Below are 26446 nucleotides of genomic sequence, written 5' to 3'. Positions count from 1 at the left end.
ATACTGAAGTAATTGAATACTGCTTTGGGTAACAGATTAGAGCAGAGAGATGATGATTATCATATATTTAGAATGTATAAGTAATGAATTTTGTATTAAAACTAAATGTTGAGCTATTCTTTTTTGTAGTCAGTATTTCAATATTTAAATTAACCTCATCACTAAAGAACTTTAAGAGGAACTAATGTCAGCTTTGTGGTACAGGGTCAAACACTGAGATTTATCATGTGAACTATGATAGATGATGTATAGGGAGTTAAAGGAGCAAGTTTTTAATCACTGAACAGAGAACTGAAACTGTTTATAGTAGTATTTTGAGAAAGGAAACAAATGATAAAGTCCTATAAGGTAGTGAAAGATTTGTATCTGTTGTGTTGGTACCAGCCAGATAATTACAATGATAAAATAATGCAGTACATATGATAGAACATTATAGACTGTCTACATCAAAGTTGCATGTGAAACATAAAATGGAAAGCATTATCTTGCCTGTGCACCAGAATCATTCTCGTCACCTTTTATGCACGAGTGCATTTATCTTTGATTTCTAATGAGATCTTGATTGATTGTGGCACCTATGAATATTTTATCAGAAAGCTGTAAGGCCTGTATTTGGCACCTATGAATATTTTATCTGAAAGCTGTAAGGCCTGTATTTAACAAAGCCAGTAATTTGAATTTGCCTTTGTGTTGCTTTTTTCATTTTTTAAAAGTTGTGTGTGTGTGTTTGTGTGTCTGTGTGTATGTGTATGATTATAGGTGTAGAACACTACTTTCCTTCAGGAGTTTTCTAATTTGAGTAAATTATAATGTTTTCCCATTGCTCATGTCCCAATTACAAATCCACCTCAGAAGCACATTAACGGACACTTTTTCTTCAGTGAGTTTAATTAAAATTTAATGCATATAGTGCTGCAGAAAGTTACAGATTTGGAAAGCTTGACAGATCTATTTGAATATTATTATTAGAATCATTGGATGTGTATTGAAATTGGAGACCAGCTAGAGTTGGGTGCTTTCTTTTCTCCCTAGGTAGGACTTAGGGCATTTTACTGTGCATACTTAATCATTATACTGGTATAGCGTTTACTTCCTATGCACTAAAGCTTTATTTAGTGTTTATATTTTATGATTATTAATCATCCTTAGTTTATAGTGGAAATGACCCCACATGGCAAAGTTGCATTTTTATTTGTATTGCTCTTGTAAAGAATGGTAATATTTACTTCCCAATGTCTCTATAGAGAACTGATTTTGTGAACTCTCCCTCTCTCTGTCCCATTTCTATTTTTAAACATACATAGATGCTTACCCAGAATATACTTAATAAAAAAAGATTTATTTTTAAAAAATTAAATCATGTGCATGTCTGTCTGTCTGTTTGTCTGTCTGTGTGCGATATGTGTAAGTCAGTGAAGATACCTCTGGAAATTGGAAAAGGCCATCAGATTGCCTGTAGCTTACGTTACAGTTGTGGGCCTCCTCACATTGTGCTAAGAACTGGACTCGGGTCCTGAAAGAACATTATAGGCTTTGAACTGCTGAGCCAACTGTTTCGCTTACAAGTTTTTTCTACTAAGTTATACTTTGAATCTTTGTCTATACTAGCTATTTACCATCTCTATCATCTATCTATCTATCTATCTATCTATCTATCTATCTATCTATCTATCTATCTATCTATCTATCTATCTGTATCCTTACTCCCCACTGTAGCATAAACATTTAAATTCTCTAAAAATTTTTGTGAATTTATTCTATACTATTATGATGGTTCAGGATTAATCATTTATGTCTCCCTTGTTGCCCACAGGCCCTGTGTGGCTGAGGATATCTGAATTCAATTTAACACAAAATTATAACATACTTTTTTTTATAATTAACTGAGTAATAATGAATTTTCCATCAAAGTAACCTATTCTGAGTTGTGTGTAGAGCATCAGGGCAAGCTAGTTAGGTGATGTGCTAGCACGTCCTCCCTTCATTTTAGATATAAGATCACATAGTACCTTTACTTCCCCCCCGTAGTGTATGTGCATCATTTCTGGAGTCTTCTTGTTTCCTTGGGACCTGTCCTCTTTTACTTTCCTCTGCCTTCTCTTTGTACTTCTCACTGTGACTTGTTTTCCGCACTCTGGTAAGATGGCTCCTTGTTTGAAGGAGAAAGTGCTGGATAAATCATCAAACACGCTGGTTTTCATTTTCCTCTCCCCGTATCACCAAGGTAGTGACAGCATGCCTCAGCTAGATTGAAAGCAGTGATGGATAAAATCATCCCTGAACTAAAGTATAATACACTGCTGAATGAACATTTAATACATTGTTGAATAAAGGATTTCCTTAATATTTAGCTTCCTCTCTTCAAAGCTCCCCAAAATAGGCTTGTAAGACAAGTTTCTAATCATTTGTGTTATGTTGAATCAGATACAACTTCTTTTTTTAAAAAATAAGATTTTATTTATGTGTATGTATGCTTGAATATATGTGTGTTTGTGCACCATGTGTATTCCTTGTGCCGTGGAGGTCAGATGATGGCATCAGATCTTCTGGGACTTGAGTTACAGGTGGTTGTGAACCATCATGTTGGAGCTGGGAAACAAACCTGGGTCCTCTGCAAGAGCAGCAAGTGCTCTAAACAGTTTAGCCCTCTCTGCAGCCTCTAAAATATTATTTCTAATTGACATATAGTAATTTTGAATGTTTTTATAGTACAGTATGACAATTTCAAATACTTATACCATGCTCAGAAGGGGAGCTCTGTCATTTAAAAGATACATCATTACCTCATGTTAGACATATTAAAATCCTGTCTGTGATTTTAAAATAATTTAAATAATTGTTGCCAAATATAGTTATTATAAGATATTGCAAGGTAGTAGTTGTTCCTGTGAAATTAACTGGAAGGCAACCAGAAGTTAGGGAAGAGTTTGGTGCATATGGTGTCTCGGGCTTTTGGGAACCACAGTGCTTTCAGAATGGTTAGTTCTCAGAGTCTCCACTGAGGATTTGTTTAGTACAGCTGTTCTCAATCTCACTTTCCACTTGAACAGTAAGTTATTATATATTAGGCAACTGCATTTCAAATATGTGCTGAATTGAAATTCTTAAAATTAGTTATTTTTTTTATTCATGGTAAATTCTTAGTAAATATTTTTGAAAAGACCAACCTTTTTGACATACAAGTTTTTAAGGATTATGGCTTGGACTGATTTTTAGTAAAAGTTATAAGAACATTAGAATTCAAGTGTATTTTAAAAACTATGTGAAATGTTATCTTGACTGACACTATATTTATTGTTGATCTTTAGGCTTTTTCCCCAGCAGCTCCCAAGGCTGTGATGCATTCCTCCGCCACAAGATGACACTGATTTCCCCCTCAGTGCTGAAGAAGTATGGCATTCCCTTTGACAAGGTTTGTTTCTGTTTGACTTTCACAAGTAGATGTTTCATTTTGTGGAATTTGTATTTAAGAAGAATTTAAAGTGGCATACTATGTTATGAATTATTAAATAACACTACGACAGGTAAAGAGAAATTTAAGCTCATGTTCTATAACATCAATAATTAGTTTAAGTGTTAATTAAATATTTTATTTTAAAACATATTTACTCAAGTTTATATATATTTAATTTTTGTTATAGTACTTAATACATAAATATATCCACCCACTATTTCTTTCTGTCTAGATATGTCACTATTCCCATCATCACTTTTCCCTCCAAATATAATGTCCTTTTTTTTTTTTCTTATTTGTAAACTCAGAGTCTACTTAGTAATACTTATATATGCATGGCTATAGAACTATGTACTGGGTATGGATAGATTCTCAAAGCCACAGTTAGGGTTGGGGATTTAGCTGGTGGTAGGCGCTTGCCCTATAGCAAGCAAGGCCCCTGGTTCAGTCCCCAGCTCAGAGAAAAAAAAAAAAAAAAAAAAAAAAGATTCTAAAAAAAAAAAAAAAAAAAAAAAAAAAAAAGCCACAGTTAAAAAACAGAAAAAGTAGATATCAGTTGCCAGTGGCCCCTGTGGTAGAACTTCATGATCTCCTTTTCCATCCATACTAATTTGGTGGCCTGCTTGATGGTGTACAGTTCTTGTATGTACCATTACAGCTGCTCTGGGTTACCTCACTCTGGATGATCTTTTTCCAGCTCTATTTGCTTACAAATTGAATAACTTCACTTTTTGTAATAGATAAGTAATAAATGTATGGCATTTTTATTATCTATCCGCAGTTGATAGACAGCTGGCCTGTTTCCAGTTTCTGACTATTATGATTAGAGCAGCAAAACATGAATGAACAGGTTTCTGTGTAGTAGGTCAGACGGTGTTTGGTTATCTGCCTAATAATGCTATAGCTGTGTCTTGAGGTAGATCTAGGCCCAGCTTCCTGAGGAATTACTACACTTAGTTCCACAGTGCCTGTCCAAGTTTGCACTCCTACGAGCAATGATTAAGTGTTCCCCTTTCTCTATATCCTTTGGTTTTAGAGTACAAAACCTTTGGTCTTGGAGTACAAAAGGGAATTTAAAAACATTCCTTCTTCCAGCCTTTGGTGGGAAAGAGTTAGATGGCTGCACAGAATTCTTTCCTGTGCTTCAGATTCAATGCAACCTCAGTGTTCACTGGCTTTGTTGACTTTTGTGGCTTTAACTTTCAAAACAGTGAGATACTAATAATTAATTTTTGATAATAGGGCTCTGTGTTTGAATTGTGTTCACTTCTGTTTTCCACCTTCATTTGATTTGATGTAGGACATATGTATAATAACATAATGTTCCTCAAATAGTTTATTGTGTGATGTCATAGGAGCTGTTGACAGTTAGTGGTTGTAGAATTATATCTGTTAGGCTCCCTCCTGGTTTTTGTTACATTATTTTTAGAGTTTTACTTCACCTCTAATATAGAGATAATACTAATGATTAATGAGAATTATTCTAAGTATTAGATGAGATAATCTATGTAAAAGGTTTTATATTCTATTGTAAGATTATTATTTTTAATAAAATTCCTTTTATATTTTATTGTTACAATTTTAATTAGATAAAATTACATCACTTTTCCCTTCCATTTTTCTCGTCGTCTCCTAGATTTTCTTTCTTTAAGCCATTCCAGGTATATTCCCACTCTCAAATTGAGAGCCTCTTTTTCTTTGAACATTATTGTTACATACATATCTATATTTTTGCATAAATTTACAAATATATCTAGTTGAATCCATTTTTTGTTGTTTTTGTATATGTGATTTCAGGGTTGACGACTTTGTAATATCAAGTAGCCAATAAGGGGATTCATTTTCAGAAGAGACTAATTATTACTCCCTCTGCCTTCAGTCAGATGATACTTGTGGTTCTTAATCTTCTTAAAATATAATATAATTCAATACAATACAATACAATACAATACAATACAATACAATACAATACAATACAATACAAACAGAAGAACTCCTGAACTACAAAGCCCAAGTATTACTCTTTTTTTTTTATTTATTTATTTTTTTTATTAACTTGAATATTTCTTATATACATTTCGAGTGTTATTCCCTTTCCCGGTTTCCGGGCAAACATCCCCTTCCCTCCCCTCCTTCCTTATGGGTGTTCCCCTCCCCACCCTCCCCCCATTATGCCCTCTTGTCCTCTTTGCCTATAATTGGATGAATAGGAATTTTAATAGTATACCACATATTATATATGTTTTTATCCTTTTTAAGTTCTTGTCTCTCTGTGCCTGTCTGTCTGTCTGTCTCTCTTGGTTTTTATTTTGTCAATATCTTACATTTTGTGTCTTGATAGTCTATCTTATGCTTGACTTATTCTGTTTTTAAAGCTTCTCCTGAATTTTCTAATCAAGACATTGAATACTTGAATTCCATTTTCATTTTAGCTTGTGTTCTTTTCAGTGTTTCTACCTCTTTATTAAATTGTTTTTAAATCCTGATTATCTTTGTTACTTTGTTCACATCTGTGTTTGTATTGGATATAACTCAAGGTCTTTTTGTTATCTTTTGTAGTTAAGTGAAGTATTTGTATATGCCATTGTAAAATTCTTTGTATTTTTAAATAAAGTTTACATTTGTTTATGATTTTCTTTTAAATTCTCTGTCTTGGGGTTTCTGTAAGACTAATGAATTTGATAAGAGACATGGAGTTTTGGCCATTCATGTTGTTTTTGTTTCTGGGAATTGAACAGGGTATGTGAACTTTCTTTAGTGGGTTATATGTGATGATCTGGCTTTTCTTAAATTGGGCCAGTAATGTAGTTGCAGAGCATTTCACAATCAATAACGAGGCCAAGGTGGATGTTTGGTTTCAGTATACACTTGTATATTTATATAGTTTGACTACTAAATATTTAAGTGCACATCTCTACATAACTCATTTATTTTGCAACATTTTAGAACTGAAACGTTAAGAGACTTTTTTCCTTTTGCTCAGTAACTTCAAACACAACATTGCTTGACCTTTGTTTCAGATGTTTAGGGGAATCTTTGCCCAGTGAGAACTGAATGTGAATTTTTTTTTCTTTACAATTTTATAAGTTCTTACTTTACTTCTTATTTGTTTAAAAAACATATTAAGGAATAGTTGGTGTCTTTTCTAGATCGACAGTCTTGTTCCTATTATTATTTTGGTTCTCGTTTCATGTTGTTAAGTTATTGATTCTTTTGCCAACTGTGGTTGATGTTCAGGACTGGAAAATCACTGTGGATATTTTATGTTTGTTCTAATGGTAATCTTTTTATCCATATGTATATGCTCAACATTATTAGTAGATCTACCATTCTTATATATTCTTATATATAGCATATCTGGAAAGAGCAATAATGATAAATAAAATATCACAAAAGAGAACATGGGTGCCAACAGTGAATCCTTTTTCTGTCTTGTATCTGCAGATGAGACGTTCACATTAAATTCTGTGATTGCTGACAATACAGATACTCTGTTTGTATTGTTGATGCCGGAGTTCGAAGTCAAATTATCAGGCACTAGTAACCACTGAGCCATAACAACACCCAGAACTTCTGTTGTTTTAAAGTTGTGATAGTGTGATAGTTTTACTGTTTTGTTTTGTTTTAAAAATTGAAAATTGAAATATGTACTAATCATTAAATGATTTGGAAAGTTATTAAACATTCTGTCTCTTCAAACTCTACAGATTACCCAGGAGGCTGGAGAGTTCATGATTACTTTTCCTTATGGGTATCATGCTGGTTTTAATCATGGTTTCAATTGTGCTGAGTCTACAAACTTTGCTACAGTCAGATGGATTGACTATGGAAAAGTTGCTAAATTGGTAAGTTTCTCCTGAAGAGTGAAGCATACATAGTACATACATACTTGGACATGTGCATCACTAGTGTTCGTCATTCACACTGTGCCTCTCACTATAGTAATTTTTGTCAGAATAGCTATATATTTACTTCTCATAAGATGAGTGGCTACTCATTACTGGATTTTTCTATTTTGAGATTGTTATAGGACAGTTTACTCTGACTGAATTTTTTTCTGTAGATGCTTGCTTTCTCTCTCAAAGTTACCATTAGTGTTTCCTGCAGCATTTTCTCTTGGCTGTGTGGTAAACAGACTTGTACTTCTCATTAAAGTTCAGTCTGTTAAATTTAGAACTGTTGGTGGTTGAGAAAGTATGGTAAAAAGAAATTATTAAGGCTTCCTTAATGATTAAATTAAACTCTTTAGTAGTAACAATGTAAAACATTTTATATCTTAATGTTAATCTTGGTATAAAGATTTGTTGGTAGTTTCAGTTTTAAAACTTTTAGAGCTATATTTGTTTTAGTTCACATAAATGTTAACATTAAACTTGTATAAAGTTGTGTTTGTAGTTTTAGCATTAAAAACACTGTTTTAGTTCATGTACTGTATATTTTCATTTTGTGTATGTAGTTTTTATTGAATTGCTTTCACCTTGAGGCACTAAAACAGAGCCATCTTCAAAACAATTGACATATTATCTTTCCTCTGGCTTTTTGGGAGAAGCAGATTGGGAGAGGGATAGGTCTTAAGGAAACTATTGCAAAGTATATGAAGGTGACACAGTCAGTGAAAAACTGATAAATAAAGCTTATAGGCCTTTATCTAGCTACTTCATGGTACAAGTGAATGCTCATCCTATTCTGAGAAAAAATTGTATATAGGACCATTTCATGAAATTAGGGAAAAATCACTCTTAATTTACAGGTTTATTTAAGATTATATAACATTAAAATGTATAAAAAATTCTATTCTTTAGCAACTCAGGAGACATTTGAATGAATTCTTGTTTAAAAGTTTGTTTTCAGTCTTTGATAGGGTCCTGTATATATTTATATAAATATATTATGTTTTGGTCATTTTTCCTTCTCTTACATCCTCTTCCCACTCCTACTGAATCCTGTCTTTTTCCCAACAAGTTCCCCAACTATTTTTTATATTTCTGTTACTGTCTTGTCTAGTTTGTTATCCTCATAGTTATTAGAGTTATATGAGAATGTTTGGGGGTTATTCACTCAAGCACAGGCAACTTTGCATGAGTACACTACTGAAGAAAATGATTAATGCCTGTTTCTGATGGGTTGCTTACAAAGGCATAAAATTTAAGTAATTCCTACTATATCGTGTTATAGTCTTTCTAATGAGATATAGAACATTCATCATGTATAGCTTGGCCTGTAACTTTGTGCTTGCATTGAAGTGAAATGCTTTCTTCTGTGCTGAAATCATGCCATAAACATGAAGGTGTAATGTGATGTTATGTTTACATCTTTAAATTTGGCAGACTAAGTAAGCTATTGTAGATCTTCAGATCACCAGAAAAATGACTTAGTGCTTGTTTATTACAGATTTCAAAACTATTTGGCGGTATTGACCAAAATAAGACATTTCTTCCTTGTTTATAGCCATATGCAATGAGGTCATTTTTCTACATGTTTGTAGTAGGAGTGGATAGCCACCAGTGAGGAATTGTGAATATTGCTATGCCTTAGAACCTATAGCTGGCTGAGGTGTTATAGAAGCGGATCTAAGCCCAATATTCCTATTCTTGATAGATATATGTATATTCAGGAAAGTAATTTATTTTTCAACAAAATTAGAAAGTCCTCCTTACTTTAAAGGTTTGCTGTAAGGGGAGAAATCCTATGCATGTGAAAATCATTCATTATATCACTTATTTATTTGGTTTTGGGCACTTTATTTTATTAGGCACGTAACTATTGATACACACATTAGGCTAGCTAATTTAAAATGTTCCACATGTCCTACGTAGGTATTTTTCTCACCCTTCTCTTCCTCTTGGGCCAGATGTGGCTTTGCTGTGAGGATTTGGTTTAAGCGGTAGCTGAGAGTTTGTAGGTGGGGTAGATGTGCGCTTTTGAAACCCCAAAGCCAGTGACACACCTCTTAATCATTCCTTAATGCTGCCTACAAACGAGTATAAATTAGCAAATGATGAGTAAAAATTGAGAGTCTACTTTGCCTAGGTAACTGGTTTCTTCTTAAAAACAGGAACTTAACTTTTTAATAGACAATTTTGAAGGTTTCAATAGCCTATGAACTCTTCTCTTATTACCTTAGTATTATTATTTCTATTCTTAGTCAATTTTTTTTCTTATACTAAAATGTGATGTGAGTTTCTTTTAGACTTTAATTGCTTTTGGTCCCTGTATTTGATATATGCAAGGTAGACCATCTTATTAATTTACAATATTGTATATAGCTTTTTAACCATTTGAAATTGTGTTTTGGGCACAAATTATCTGTTTTGTTCATTACTGATACAATGTATGGGTTAGTTTGGATTGTAGTAAACCAGCTTTTAGCTTTGTGGATTCCTATAATTGTTCGCCTTATTATTTTATTTGTTCCTTTGAATTTTTTCTAAATGGTAGAGCTCATGACTTGTAGTTTTTGAGTAAAGCTTTTTGTTACTTTTGTAAACAGACTGCTACTTCCTCACAGCTATGCAAAGAGTTGGAGCTCCTGCTTTCCTTTTCATATGGCTTCAATGGAATGTAAAAATGTGTGATAAAAGTCTCTGATGTATGTACATTTATATAAGTCATTCATTCATATAATCTAAAACATGTAATTTCACATTATTCCAAATTTTTAATTTGATGTCGCAGAAAAGAATTATTGCAAACGATTATTTTTAGTAAAAAGCACCTAACCATTTTCTTTGTTAGGTGAGTCTTGATTATAAGCTATCAGGTTTGGTTAGTAGAGAAATCTGTCACTATTGTATGTGTCTTATGAAAGAGAGAAGGCTCCGTTTGCTGACTCTGTGCTTGTTTCATTTTGATGCTGGTCTGCAGACCAGAGGCGAGAATAGAGGGTTCCAACAGTGCTTCCCTTGTCCCTTGATGCTTACCTTCTGCTTATAGTGATTTCTGAAGATACCTCTGAAATGTGGATGGAGAGGAGATTTATTGATTTCCACTGAAATGATTAGTGACCTGTAGGTATGCAGTGAAAGAAGAAAACTTCATTCTTAAGATCTGGCTTTGACTGATTAGAAGTACCATCCCATCATTGTTGTCAAACTAATTACCTGTTCCAAATTGCTATGAGTTTTTGGAGGTTTGATGTCTAAGTTTTTAGATTTGGAAGCTATTTCAGAGTTTTTTTCTGAGTCTTTCTAGTGGGATGTTCTTTTCCACCGTGTTCCCTAAAACTCTAACTTTGCTGTGGACTGGACAGCAGTTCTGCCTGTAACAGTCTGATCATCCTTGTTTCCAAGAGGACCCTAGTGCTCTATGTTTTAGTTTGGGTTTTATTGCTCTGAAAAGGCACCATGACGAAGGCAAATCATAAAGGTAAACATTTTATTGGGATTTACAGTTTTAGACCTTTAGTCCATTATTATAGTGGCAGGGTGCATGGCATTATGCAGGCAGACATGGTGGTGAAGGAGCAGAGAGTTCAGTCTTGATTCACAAGCAACAAGGAGAAGGCTCTTCTTCAGGCTGCCAGGGGGAGATCTTTTCTGCACTGAACAAAGCTGGAGCATAGACCCTCAAAGCCTACCCTTACAGTGACACATTTTGTCCAAGGACGTGCCTATTCCAACAAGGACACATCTCCCTGTGGGCCAAGCATTCAAACACGAGTCTGTGGGGGCCAAACCTATTCAAACTACCACAATTTACTTCGTTGATGTTTTTGTTCCTTATTTCTTTCAGAACCATTTAGCAAACTTTTTCATTGACTTCTGTTTTAGGGTTTCATGGTTGAGAAGAGATACCATGACCAGGGCAACTCAGGAAAATATTTAATTGGGCCTGGTTTACAGTTTCAGAGATTCAGTCCATTATCATCATGGCAGGAAGCATGGCAGTGTGCAGGTAGACATGGTGCTGGAGAAGCCACAAGTTTTGAATCTTGATCTGTAGGCAGCAGGGCAGAACTATCTCCCACAGACAGCCAGGAGTCTCTGATTCTATACTGGGCAGACTTTGAGCATAAGAGATCTCAAAGCCTGCCTACACAGTGATGTACTTCTTCCAACAAGGTAACACCTATACCAATAAGGGCACACCTCCAAATAGTGCCATTCCCTATGGCTAAGTACTGAAACACATGAATCTATGGGGACAAACCTCTTTAAACCACCACATTCCACACCCTGGTCTGCATAGGCTTGGAGTTACAACATAATGCACAGTGGATATGGTACAACCTCAAAAGTCTTTATAGTCTTTCACAGTCTCAACAATGTTTAAAAATTCAAAGTTAAAAGTCCCTACTGAGAATCATGCAATTTCTTAAATATAATCCCCTATAAAATAAAATAAAAAAGCAAATCACATACTTCCAACATTACATGATATACATTACCATTTCAAAATATAGTAGTGTACAAATGTTGGACCAAAGCAAGACCAAAAATCATCTGGACAAACTAAATTCTACATTTCTATGTCTGATATCAAACTGCTTTTAGCTTTGTTGACTACAACATAATTCTTTCCCTTGAGCTGGTTCCACTTCCGGTTAGCAGCTTTCCTGGGCAGGTATTCCTTGGCTCTGGCATTTCTAGCATCTTGGCATCTCAAGACATCTTCAACTTCACAGCTACTTGTTCCACTGTCTGTGATCCACATATGATATTCTATGGTCCAAAAGTCTTTTATTACTTCCTTTACTCTGCTATCTGTGACACTCTAGGCTCTTGCTGAGTCTACTCTACTGCTGCTGCTGATTTTGGTGGTCATCCACTGCTACTGGATTCTCCAATATGCTGCACTGCAACTAGTGTGCACTTTCCCCAATAGCTTCTCATAGGCTCTTGTCACAGTGCTAAACCTCAACAATTTTTGTATGACCACTTTGGTTCTGGACCTTCAAATGCCACTGAAGTTTCACCCTCATTAATGAATAGCCTTTCCTGGGCTCTCAGTGCTAAGCCTTAGCTGCTCTCCACGACCCCTTCATGCCTTCAAAACCAGTACCACCTGGGCGATTCTTAAACATTGCCAATTCAGGCTGTCAGAACAAGGTCTGTAGCTGGAACACAGCTTTTTTGTGCTTTCAGAAAATACTTCCCAAAGATTTAACCATGGGACACTGCTCTCTTCTTAATCACTACTAATTTTGTAGTTCCAGCTGACTAGTATCAATCATCCCAGTAATTGCTTCTGTTCTTGACTCTAAAGCCAGAGCCATGAGCCTGAAGCTTCGAAGTTCTGCTGCTTGTTGTACCTGGAACTTGGTCCTCCTTTTCTATTACATCTTAAAGTTTCCTGTTTTCAATGATTTATTTAGCTGCCTAAACTTGACGTCTTTGAACTTGCTGTATAGACTGACTTTAAGTAAGAGATCTGCATGCCTCTTTCTCCTGAATGCTGGGATTAAAGGCATGCACCACCATTCCTGGATGTAGCTTTTCTTTACCTGAACTTGCTCTATACCAACTTGGCCTTGAACTCTGAAATCTGCTTGCTTATACCAGGAAGTAAGCTGTTCTTTAATTTCTTTAATCCCCTATGCCCTAAGGATCTGGATCTCAGATGTTTCCGGATTGCAGTTCATTCCATACACAGTCAGGTTGACAACTGAGAATAGCCATCGCAATCCATCCCTTGTCAATTTGGCACACAATAGAATCTCCTTGTATTCAAATGAAAGTAATAACCAGGCCATAATAATGTCTAACTTGTTTAACTGCATTCCTGTAAATAATAAGCTTAGGTGAGTGGTATCTTTCCCTGTAGTTACCACTTCCTTAACTCCATTTAATATTCTTGAATACTGGAGCTCTATTCCACTTCCTGGAACCCCTTTAGTCTTTGAATCATACATTTTGTATTTTTCCTTTCTCAATGTGCTCTTATGAGAGTGAACCACAGGGCAGAGGCTCTCCATAAGAGTGAACCACAGGACAGAGTCTATGCTAGTTTGTTTTGAAATTTCTAAATCTCTTCATTTTAGCCTAAGGCAGAATAAAAGCAGTCATATTCTTCAATCATATACCACAAGGTTAATCTCTAGGCATCATATTAAAAATTCTTCTCCCTTGAAACCTCTTGATATACAGTTTAAATCACTCTCAGCACCACTTTGTTCCATGCTTCTATGAGTAAGGCCCAATAAACCCTTCTTAAAGCATATTTTTAGTGTTCTCAAATCCACATTGCTCCAAACATAAGCATGGTCAGGCCTATCACAACAACATTCCAATCCTGGTACCAACTTCTGTATTAGTTATGAACACCAACAGAGCTTGTAAAGTAAAGAATGTGCTGCAGAGCAACAGAACCTTACATGTGATTCTCACAAAATATACTTAGCTCCCTGTATGCTTTTTTTTTTTTCCGACAGCTAAGACATCTTTGATTGCTAAGTGTTCAGAGTCTGCTCTGGAAGAGGTACTAGGCTACATATTTGTGTAGGAATGTATGGGAAAGGTTGTTCTGAGAAATGCTGTTTTGATCTTGCTTTTACAAATCAAAACATTCAGTCAGCTGTAACTAAGCTAATGTGCTTTGAGATTATTTATAACTATGTACTCATTCTTCTTAGGTACTATGTACTTAACCTATTCAGAATGATCTGCCCTTCAAGAAAAGCATACTTAGCTTCTAGTAGTCTTGTGCTTTTGGAATTCCCTGGTGTGTCGTCATCCTTATTTTTCTTTTGTGTCCATGCATGTCCCTGACTCCTAACAATGTATGTGTATGTGAACTGTGATGAACAGGTCTAAGGCTATTCCTTAGAAGCAGTGAGATAGTCAAGGCAGTACTCTCTTCCCCCACATATGTACAAATAGCATTCTGTACTGCTCTGAGTCATTAAAGATAGGAAAACTATTTTCTGCCAAATGAAATTGTAATGAAAGATAGATGAAGAGAAGTTCTTGACTACTTGTCCTTACCATATTGGCTATGTTGTTAGTATATAAAGGGAATGGCTTTTGCTCAGGGCTACTAGGACTAATCAGGATCTCTTAGATTAGGCTACTCTTTTAGATTATAAGAGGGAGACCAAAAGTCTTGAGAATACATCAAAGCCTCTCTTTCAGAAAGAACACCAAGAATTAGCCTTTTCTCTTTCACGTGACATCACCGCAAGGACATATACATTTTCTTTGTCTTTAGGGGAGCCTCTCTGAAAGGCTTTTAATAACTGCATGTATAAAGCTTTAATGTCAGTAGAATGTACTGTAAAGATTTTCACCATACTGATTGTTTTCAGAGAATACAAAGCCTATATCTTCAGAAACTGGGTGCTTTTTTCAGTGTGCAGAGTGAAAGACTTGCCATCACTCATGAAGAATGTTGTTGTATTAGGAGAGGGTGCAGTAGTTGGTGACACTTCATGTTGAAGTGATTTTATTTGAAGTAAAATATATATATAATAAGTACATAAAATATATATATATATATATTACATAGTGCATTTCACAGTGTCGATAATTGAACTATAGATTTGAAAATATTTTCTAAGAGGATTCAGAATTGTTAGGTTACTAATTTAAAGTTATTCTAATATTTGAATCTGTAGGCATTTGAATGTGAATAGATATGGTAGAAATTTATTTTCCTTTTAATCTGGAATTGATTTCATATAGGAAATTTTCTAGACTATCATGCCAGGGTATGGATTCATTCTATTTTATATTTCAGTCTTTTTTTTTTAATGAAAATAAATTAAGTCAATTAAGCATTCTTCCATCAAAGTCTTCAGTCTAGGGCAGTCTTTGTTCAAAGACTCCAGTATCATTTTTAAGTGAATTTCTATGTTTTAATTTTATTTGTTTCATTTTCTAGCTGGGACAGTTAAATCTTTCTTAGGCATCTTGGTCTTTTTCTTTATGGGTCCTAATAGGCATTATGAACTACGACCCAGAACTTATGAATTCAAGTTATCCTTTTGCCTCAGACCTATGAGTAACTAGGTTTTGCAGATGTTTGGCATCGACTTTTTGTTGTGTTGTAAAATATTAGTTTAATAATATTTATCTTTTCTTACGGTATGTAAAGGAAAGAAAATCCAGAGTGTCTTGCATTGGCTCATTGAACAGTTCTCTCCTTTCCCTTCCTTTCCTTCTGGGTGTTGGTCGCAAACCCATACCTTGGACATGCCAGATTAGTGGTCTGCTATTAAGCTACATCACTAGTCTCCAGATCTATGTTTCTTAAAGTATTGCATATTTTATGTTATGCAGTTGTAGCTGGTGAAGTTCATATTTAGTATCCAAGTAACCAATGCAGTTATTTACAAAGATAAATGGGAAATGCAACCTACAGGGTTTGACAATGTCAGCATTTAAACCAAGGCAAATTTACCACTTTATCACTAAACTACTTCATGACCCCAGCCAAGCTCCTTACTTTCTTTCCTATTTGAGAACCCAAAACAACACCCTTACTTCAAAGTTGGTGTAACATCTAGTCACACTAAGACTTTACCTTAAACAAACGGGGCAAAATGGGACATAAATATCTAGTTAGTCCTTCTGAAGCCCTTCAAAATAAATAAACTTCCTCAACTGTGGGAAATTGAGAGCTGGGGCAGGAGTGCATGCACTGCCATTTTCACCTTGTAGGTCCGCCCCTCCCCCCCAATACACTGTTTTACTTTATTGTCTGTATCTGTATATGCTGTTTTCATACAGTGCTCCACTCCTAAGGATCAAAGCCTTGATCAGATTGCGAGAGATCTGTAAATAAATTATAGCCAATTCACAAAAGATAACAGTTCAATTTGATGATGCAAACATTTGGTAAGTAATAAATGAAATTTTCATTTAATGAATAAGTTGTACAGGAAACATAAATTATAACAAATATTTCTTACATGAATTAGAATTATCTCTTTAGCATAACAAAGAAAGACCAATAATATTCTCCAAGAAAGTGTTAAGATTAAGAAAAGAGCTAGATGGACCATTAGTTCCAAAGGACTAAAGAGAGACACTATGTAGTAGTGACTCATTCTACTGTGGAATCATCACTTTGAAAACAAAAATGAGATACTGTAATACTTAATTCCCATAGTCTTGATGTAGTTTACTAAATCTAATACAGATTTTTGAATAGAAATGGGTGATAAGCACTTAATACATATCTTAGCAAGAGCCAACAATCAGTTCAAAATTTAAAAAAAAACGAATAAATATTCTTTCTAAACATAGTTACAAAGAAGAATTTTATCCTAATTTCTTAAAACATAGTGTTTGTGGACATGTATATTTATGTGTACATGATTTTGTGTATGTGTGTGCACATGTGTATATTTGTGTGCATATGTACGTTTGTTCATGTGTACTATGTATCTGTGTGTGATGTATGTAAGTATGCTTTTGTGCATATGTATATATGTGTAAGAAAGCATGTGATGTATTTATATTTGTGTTTGCCCATTCAAGATTTTCATGGCATATGTTTATACCATGCCAGGGTAACTTTTGCAAATAGGTTCACTCTTTACCATGGGCTTAGGATCACACTCAGGTATTTCAGTTTGGGTGAGCAGCATTTTTATCTGCTGATATTTAACAGGTATATGGATCTAAAATTCTTTATATATATGTTTGTGTGTGTGTGTGTGTATATGTGTATACATATATAGGTATATATATGATAGTAATTTTGTTACCTGAAATCTATTTTTTTAATTTTGTTTTCTTTTATGCTCATTAATGCTGTTTCTGTCTTCCCTTGATCACTCTCTGAATAATTTTATCTCTGCTGCTTTTGACTTAATAATATGTTTTAAAGTATTATTTTTAATCTTATGTTTTAGAAGCTAGTACATAATATACAGTAAATGCATATTAGATCAAAATATTCACAGAATAATGTAACATAAAAATTGAAAACATCTCTGACCTTACAATAGGTAACAGAGAGTATGGGTTCTTCAAAGCAAGCACATTCTCGTTATATCCTCACTGCTATACTTTCAAGGGTAAACTATATCCCCTTCAAGTGGCTTGTAGAGACTTGACATCTCCTGCACTTGGGTCTATTCATTGTATTCACCTACTGTTAGGGTCTAACTAATTGTGTGTGAATCTTAATAAATTATTTTGACATGTTTAACTTAGTTCTTTGAGAATTAGAATGGAAATTGGTCATTTATATATAATGCCAGTGAAAATAGTCAGAATGAACTATAGAAGATCTCTGCTGAACATTCATGGGTAAGACTTGATTAGTAATTGTTTTCTGTCTAATTTTCAAGAAGATTAATGTTGAGGATTCTAACATACCAATTATTTATTTCCTAGAATTTCTGACAGACCTCTACATGAAGGAATTGAAGGGTACTGAGTCTGTACAAGAACTTGTTATTATTTTCTGAATTAGTGAATTTTCATTTAGTGAATGGGGTTTGTCTTTCTGACCTGAGAATATATTTAGTGAAGACTTAGAAATCTGTCACTATTGAAATGGACCTCTACTTTTTTTTAAAATTAAGTATTCATTTATTTATTTAGGGCCATGGGCTTATATATTCCAGGCTGTCCTTGAACTACCTATGTAGTTGAGATTAATCCTGAGCTTGTGATCCTCAGGTTTGAGTTTTACCTAGACTTTTACCCCTTGAATGATGGAATTATAGGTATGAGCCACCATCCTGGTACTAGGACAGAGCAAGGAAATCATTTCTTTGAGCTATCTACAGGAGTATGGGTGACTCAAAGGCAACTGTATCACCCAACTCATCCCAGTATTGGGACACAACTCATAAAGGCTTCATCCTTAAGCCTTCTTGTGTAACTTGCCATCAACTGGAGCAGTAGGAGCATTTCCTCACCTTGGTTACCTGGTTACCACGTTTGTAACTTTTTTGGGTGAGCCTTGTAATAATTTTCTGAACCATGTAAGTTTGCTTACTTCTTATGTCTTAGCAACTTCCCTCTTTTTTTTTTTTTTTCAGGAAGCAATTCATCAATTCAGGGGCGATGAGTATAGAGTTTTCCCTCAGTTATAGTGTTTCTTTCCTTAACCAAATTGCTTTCTAGTTTTTTCATTTGTTTCCTGACTGCAGATATTATTATTCAAATGTTCATATATTTATTTTCTACAAATGTAGGTTTCCACCTAGTGGTGACTTGTTTTGCTTTGACAATTTGTCATAGGTATTTCGTTTAACAAAGCAAACTGTATAACACATAGAGGCTTAGGGAACTAGTCTTTTAAAATGCTAGGTACTAGTTTCCTCTGCATTCAACTTTCAGGATATTTTTCCTTTGTACATATCTTGCAAACATGTTAGAAAAAAATTGAATCTGGTTTACTTTATCCAAAAAATAGTTAATGATAGTTTTAGAATAGAGATGTTTAATCACTAATAAGTGGTTTTAGAACATTTTTGACATACTGTTTTTTAAAATTGCACAAAACATTGACTGCATTAGTGAGGAGGCTCTGTTGTTCTGATGTGAATGGGTACTCTTCTGCAGCCTGAAGGAGTATGTGTGAATCAGAACCAAGTACAAAGCTAAGTTAGAATTTTAACTCCTGGACTTTACATCTAGAGTCCTTGAACAAGAACCAGATACACTCAGTGGCATGATGATTCTGAGAATGTTAAAGTTGACAAATACGATTTGTCAAAACACCATTCCTTGTTAGATTAACCCTCCCCCCCAAACGAATGATCTTCAGGCTTAACATTCTACTGCTTACCTCTTACCTTCAATTCTCATTCATCTCATAATGCCAAATGTGCTTAATGCATATAAAAATTGTCATAGTCTTTATGCTGTTAAAAAGTCAAGTTCTAAGTCTCTTTTGGTTCTCAAGGTAGTCTTTTAATAGCATCTATAAGATTACAAACTTAGATATTTTCGTTATACCATAGAATAGAATTAACATTCTTATTCTGAAAGACAGAGATAAGCTTGTAACAAGGAAAGATCAGACCAAAACAGAATAGAAACCTGGAAAAGCAAACAACAAAGTGTATAGCTATACTTTACATGGGGCATATGATAAAATCTTCATATGGGTTGTGGTAATTTTGAGCAGCCTTGTCTCATGGGGTTTAGCCCTCAGCACACACATCCTCTCTGTTGGCCTGGCTCTGCTCTATGACTATAGCTTTTAAATATCTCATGGTCTTGGCATTGCTAATATCTTGGAGACTTTATTGAAGCATAAGTTTTATTTTCTCATGCTCAGGCAGTCTCTACTAGCTGGAAGGAAATTTGACCCATCAGCATATTACTATGCCTCAGTTGACTTTTGTGACCTTGTCATAAGCTTTTCTGATCCCCTCACTCTTGGTGTTTTGCAAGCCTATAAGATTAATACCACAATATCTCTGATGCCAGGTTCTTTTGCCATTTTGAACTGTAGTCTTTCTTGGTACACAGTCACATCACAGGTTGCAAAACAATTCAAGAAGATTGCTTTGGAGCAGGAACTCTCTCGTTCTCATTTTCAGTTTAATACCAGCTCTCTTTTCTAGTGAATTTGTATTTTTACAACTTGTAAGTCTCTGAGTGCGGTCTATCCTCAGGGAATCTTTTCTATTTTTTCCACTGCACAGTGCAGTGTCTCCTTAATACTTATTTCCTTTAACAAATTTTGGTGTTTTCTCGTTTACTTTTTTCTTTTTTCTTTTGTCTGTTTCAAGCAGGATTTCTCTTTGTAGCCTTTGCTTTCCTGCAACTTGACCTGTAGACCAGGCTGGCCTCACAATCAGAGATTCATCTGCCTTCTTCAGTGACTAAAGGTGTGCTCTACCAACACTTGACTCTTTAAAAAACTATTTTTAAAGACGTATTTTGTGATTTTGTGTGTGTATACACACGCATGAATTTTTGTCTTGAGCATTTGGATATCCCATGAGGCCTGAGATTTCCTGAAACTGGAATTAAAGGCAGTTGTGACCTCCCTGACGTGAATGGTAGGGATTGAACTAGGGTCTCTGAGAAGACAGAATGTGCTCTGAAGCAGTGGGCCTTTCTTTTCAGTCCCTACTTATCTTTCTGATTTAGAACTTTAGACTCATTCACATTCACTTCTTGGAGAAATGGAATATTTTTTTAAGTCTTTCTCTTCTACCGTTTTTTTTTTTTTTCTTTCAACCTCTCACTTTGTATCAGAATGTCCATAGTTTGAATGCTATCCTATTTAGTTAATACTGCTAAATCCAACCTCATTCAAGTGCCTCAGGACTTGTACCAAAGAATCCAGAATCTTTCCTATTATAGCCAAGTTGTTGACTGATTCATTTTCCCCTCTGACATCTCATGAGCCATTCTGCCATTGAATGAATTTATGTTGGTGTTCTGGCCTTCCACATTTACTCTCTGTCTCTGCATCTCTCTTCCGCAGCGCTTGCTGAGTTTCCGAGTAGATTTCAGAGATGTGGTATTCAGTTTAAGACAAGTACTCACAGTTACACCTCACTACTTTGATTATGAATCTTTGCACTAAACACTGCTCATTGGAAATAAAAGCATTTTAGTCTAAAGTTTAGAGCAGTACCAGTCTTAGCTCTTCCTAAAACCATTAATATATTTGTTCTGAATTTCATTAGGTGATTTCCTGCTTTAGAAAAATTATTAGAGAATTTTGCATCTCAAGGGATATAAAATGTGAGTGGTTGGCGTGCACTAAAATGTTAAAGACTGTTGCTAAATGGACTAAGTTTTTGCTTTCTACAGACTCTTGTTGAAAAATTCAGTGTGATATATAGAATTAAAATATACTAACTTAGAGCTTATTCAAAACGATTTGTTTATTTTTGTTTCTCTTAAGCAAGAACAACTTTAATTTGCTTTCTGCTGGTTTTATTACATTATGTACTCAGATCTTTTATTAATTTATCATTTATGAAATTCTCACATGGTTTAATTTTTCAAATTAATGCTTTTCTATGTTTAAACTCATATTTGATTGTATAGAAGAAGACTGAGGATAATAAAGGATGATATTATCAACCCAGATTCAGGTGAAGGGTTGCTAATATCAGTAATAAATGTACCATTCCTGGTAGTGGAGACTTTATTTGATAGAGCATAATACCTAGTTTGCGCATTGTTCTCCCATTAAATGATGACTCCATTTGTATATGTATCTATTGTAGGAAGCTAATCATCCTTAGATTTGTAAACCAGACTCAGAAAGATAAACACTGGTTATTTTCTCTCATATCAGGATTTTAGCATTTAAGCTTCAGATGCATTTGTTTTATTTAGAATATGCATATAGGTTAGTTAGATAATTAGTAAGAGGTCATGGTGGAGTAAGGGAATCTATTGAGGAAGGGGACCTAGAATATAATATTATAAGGGAATAGTGTTGGGGGCAGGGGTGAAACAGGAAGGATTAAATTGAGGTGGAAGCTATGAGCAAAAGAGTAAAGGAGGGAATTGGAGAGAGATAACTAATACTAAAGGCTGTTTGAAATGTATCTTTTTTCTGTTCTCTTCTTTCCCCGATCCCCCCCCCCCACAGAGTCTCAACTCTATAGCACTGACTTTCCTCTAAGTGTTGTTGATCCTTTTGCCTCTGTCTCCCACATTCTGGGATCACAGGTGTGTATCCCTATGCTTCTCTGTATTCAGTTTTTGCAATGCTTTTTGTTACTGTGGGATTGTACTTTGATCAGATAATGTAATAACTTAGCATTCTATTTTCTGCTCAGGATTGTTTGATTTAGCTTTTTGTGCTTCCATAACTATTTTAGGTTTTTTTTTTTTTTCTTGTTGTTGTTGCTGTGTGTAATTGAACCTGTAGATGTATTTTACTTTTGCTTTGTTTTTGTGGTGACAGTTTTATTTAGAGGATTTTTAGAAGACTGAAATAGAGAATATCTTCTCTATTTTACTATGATTAATATGTGAAGTAGTCTTCAAAGCACAACTTAATAAAGCATTTGGTTCTTAGATGCAGTTATTGGCAACTTTGTTGTGCACATGGCATTTAAAAATTGATATTTAGTTCTTTCCTTCCCTAGTTTAGATATTATAGTCTAAAAGCCAAATTTCCTATATTATATACAAAGCAGAAAACCCTTTTTTATATTGATCTAATATAATTTATATGTGATTAGCTAATAATAAGAACAATATTATGGTGGGATGTGCTTTTTATTGCATTATATAGTCAGACTATTTAAGTCAGCCTTTTATTTTATTTATTTTATTTTATTTTTTTGGTTCTTTTTTTCGGAGCTGGGGACCGAACCCAGGGCCTTGCGCTTCCTAGGCAAGCGCTCTACCATTGAGCTAAATCCCCAACCCCAGTCTTTTATTTTTTTAAACTGGATTTTTTTTTCAATTGGATTACATATGGATAAATATTAATGTATTGTATTATTTTGTTTGTTTTATTGTATGAGTCATTTGTTATATTTATAATCACTGTGAAAGATACTTCACAGTTTATAAGCAAAGTATGTTTACAAACACACCACATGAATACCTAAAAAATATGTTGTTCCATTCGGTTGTCTTATGGTCAAGAATGACCTTGACCTTCTGATGGTCCCGAATCCACCTCCTAAATTCTGGGCTATAGATATGTACCACTGCATCTATTTTATCTTGTTCTAGAGAAGGAACTGAGCATGTCCTACACATTAGGAAGATCTTAATTGCCAGCAAGTTCCTGACTTGAAGTTTTGAAATATTGTTTGAATTTAGACATTATCCTCTCTTTATTACCACATGCTTGTTGTTGAAATTACATGTAAATGAACTGAAGATACCCACTGTGTTTTTGAAAACTACTCTTTAGTATTGAGATGCAAGTGGAAATTATCATACACACTTTGGTCATATAACAAACTCTTGTGATGAAAACGGGCTATTGTCCCTAAGCAGTTGTGAAAGATGTTTTTATATGTTAGATTCTAAGAGATTGATACTGTTCTCTTCCTAAGTCTTGTTTTTTGACACCTGGGCCACATAATTTTCTATATGGACATTTCCCTTTTATGACAACTTCTCCTGAGCCCACTATTCCAGTCGCTCAGGGTAGAAAGATAAGGAGGAACGTTTCACTGAACTCTCACACTAATGCTGACTTAGACCTCGCAGTACTACATTCCAGTGTCACAAAGTTCCAGAATTGCTGTTTCTTTTTGATTTTTCATGACTGCTATTCTCCTTGATCTCAACATGAGTTGCTAGACAAGGCAGTCTGGCTATTATTATCTCATCAGTGCCCTAAAGCTGCTCAGTAAGGCAGAATCACTTCTGTGTTCTGTGTTCTTTGGTCCCATAAGGCACATTCTGTTTTTGCTTTTAGTGGGCAGTTGCATCACATTTATTGTAGCATTTTACTAGAACAAAACATTTACTCCTTAGATCAGCTCCTAGATGGCATTCATCACATTTGTCCCTGTTTTTCAGATTGAGGAACTGAGGCACAGAGTGGCTCTGTAAGTTGTTCATGGTTACATTGCTAATCACTGCTGAAGATGAGGTTTTGTCTTTCAGTTACCTTGCAGTGTGGCATCAAGGTTTAGTTGTTCAGTGAACTGATCTGCTGCATTATCTCTTTGTTGTTTCCTATTCCAACACATAATATGTTAAGTAGAACTTGTTATATTGCATTTTTGAAGATAATTTAACCTAATCAGGTTGTTTGCTTGATTTAACAATAAATTTGAAGGAATGAGTACATTATTTTATACCTTGGGGATAACAGCTCTTTAGGGCAACTCTAATAGCCTGCTCCTGTTTTATTGGCTCAGCTCTCTTTGTTGATGGATGTATCACAAGGGTTTCTGTTTTTTTTTTTTTTGTTTTTTGTTTTTTTTAATTGTGTTCCTGCCATTCTAGGAGGATATTGTTTTGTTTGGTGTGTCCTGTTTTCAAAATATTTAATAACATTTTGTGTTGTTCTTGGTCATTAAATCAGCAAACACTTGGCGGCCATGTGTGTTTCGGCTTCTGTTGAGGTAGCTAGTTTGATTTTATATGTCTAATCTATTTTAAGAGCTTATGTAACTATGATATTTGCCCAGTCTCTGAATACATTCATATTCTACTGTGGCTTGCATGCTGATGAATCATATAGAGATTTGAAACGTCATTCAAAGTATAGAAGCCAAATATAAACACAGGAGGTTTCTCTGCACCATTGGAACTAACAAATGAACACTCACCAAAAGGCTCTCTTTGCTTCCTTACACAGGTTTTTGGGTTTTTTTTTTTTTGTTTGTTTTTTTTTTTTTTTTTTTTACAAAAGAAATTTGTGTCTACGTCTTATTCATCTATCTTTCCTAGGATTGTCTCACTCATCCTCCTTAGATCTAAGCTTATTAAAAGAGAATATGTCATTGTTGCTATTTCCAATGTCCTTATGCTGCATGGAAATTAAAAAGTGTTTACGAGTTCACGCTTTTATTTATTTATTTTCTTCTCCTTGAGAGATTGAATAATAAATCAAAATATGTATATATTTCTAAGGACCTTGATAATTTTTATTCCTACCTTAATATAATTACTGGAAAATAACTTTGAGCTCTCAATCTGTATAACTAAATACTAGAGTTGTTGATACAAAATTGGATTTTATTCTGAGGAGTAGTTGATACAACTTACCCTTATTGTTAAGATGGATTTGTCCAGGGAGATGAAAGAGGCTGACTGTACAAGTCATTAGAACACATACACTTGTGTGAAATTGTCAAAGGAAAACGTTAATCAGCTTTAGAGTAGAATTTTCTTTGCACAGCATCTGACTAATCAGGAAGCCATTCTGGTAGGAGAGATTCATGGAATGAGTAAGTTTCAGTTTTCGGGAGTTCCAGTTCCAATGAATTGAAGACAGTTACTCACGGTGCTCTCTGTGATAAGGAAATATGAGAGTCTCCATGTTGGAGTCATATATTAGAAGTGCTGACTGTCAGGCATGAAGAACCACACTTTATTAAAACTGTGCTGAAAATTTAAGATCATATTTGAGAAAAGTTAAAGTAACTTCTGTGAGAGTAGATTGTTAAGAAAAGGTATAAGTAGAGAAGTTCTTTATTTTTATTTTGCCAAAATCCAAGGTCTGTTTGAAACTGGAACAGTGTTGCCAGGAGTAACAGATGTAGTGGATTTTTACTGGCAGGTTTAAGGACAGATCATATCATACTTAGTGTGCAAGGCTTGAGGAATTGCGGGTGTATGAAATTATGAAGCATCATAGTACTATTCATAGCTATAGAGTTCCTATTTGTAGTTTATGAAGTTTGTTTAACCTGACATAAAAGTTGCATGAAATCTTGTCGGTATCTCTATTAATATTAGAACTCTAGCCACGTATAGTAGCTCACATCTATCATAGCAATATCACCTTGGTGACAGGGGTTTCCAAGATTGGGAGTTTCTCATCATATGGGTTACTTGTCTATAGCTTACTTCCCGAAATACAAAACAAAAATTTTGAGCTCTATTAAAGGGTAATTTGAAAGTGGAAATTAAACTTGGAGTTAATTCATATACATGTGATAATTGAGCCAACAATTTTTAATCAGATGTTCTGTGGCAGGTTTGTAAGGAATTATTAAATTATTGTAGCTAAATCATTGAAACCGATTGATGCAAAGACTGTTGAGTTCAACCTAATTAAACTGTGTGAAGTTTTTATAGGAAGCTTATAAGGTATGACTGATCACTGTGTATTCATGGGAAACAGTCTTCTAGATTCAAAATAAGTTCATTTGAAATTCTCAATCCACTTAATCTTTTACCTTTCTCTCAGGTATATTTGGTTCTTTTTTCTTTCATTTTATGAATAACAAGCTTTATTATTAGTGTACTATCAATAGACATAAAAATCTAACATAAAAATCTAACACCCTCCTTTCTCAACAAGGAAGTGGAAAACCGTTCACAAAAAGAACCTGTGCTCCAGTCAGAGATCCTGTGACATCCCATCTCTGCTTTGGTACCCAGGAGAGGGTGCAAGCCTCAAGGCTTCCAAAGCTTCAGGGGAGCCCAGGGTTATTTTGGGAGGACTCCTTGGGGTGCTGCCTGTTTG

General features: G+C 34.7%; 1 protein-coding gene across 6 annotated transcripts in view; it reads left to right on the top strand.

Moving 5' to 3' along the window:
• The window catches only part of Kdm4c (lysine demethylase 4C), a 181863-nt gene that overhangs the window by 67067 nt on the left and 88350 nt on the right, over positions 1-26446 (top strand). For 4 of the 6 annotated variants that reach the window (XM_032902651.1, XM_032902645.1, XM_032902657.1 and 1 more), the window contains 2 exons: positions 3309-3412; positions 7162-7299. In XM_032902651.1, coding sequence (XP_032758542.1) covers positions 3309-3412; positions 7162-7299 — 242 coding nt within the window. Of the gene's footprint in view, positions 1-3308; positions 3413-7161; positions 7300-8934; positions 10820-16119; positions 16228-26446 lie in introns of those variants that run through there. The other 2 variants (XR_004387957.1, XM_032902661.1) reach the window with 2 other exon arrangements.

The sequence above is a fragment of the Rattus rattus genome, chromosome 1, assembly GCF_011064425.1.
Source record: "Rattus rattus isolate New Zealand chromosome 1, Rrattus_CSIRO_v1, whole genome shotgun sequence".
In the NCBI taxonomy this organism is placed as follows: Eukaryota; Metazoa; Chordata; class Mammalia; order Rodentia; family Muridae; genus Rattus; species Rattus rattus.
The sequence above is the reverse complement of the archived record's forward strand: the minus strand, read 5'-3'. Positions and strand labels throughout refer to the sequence as shown.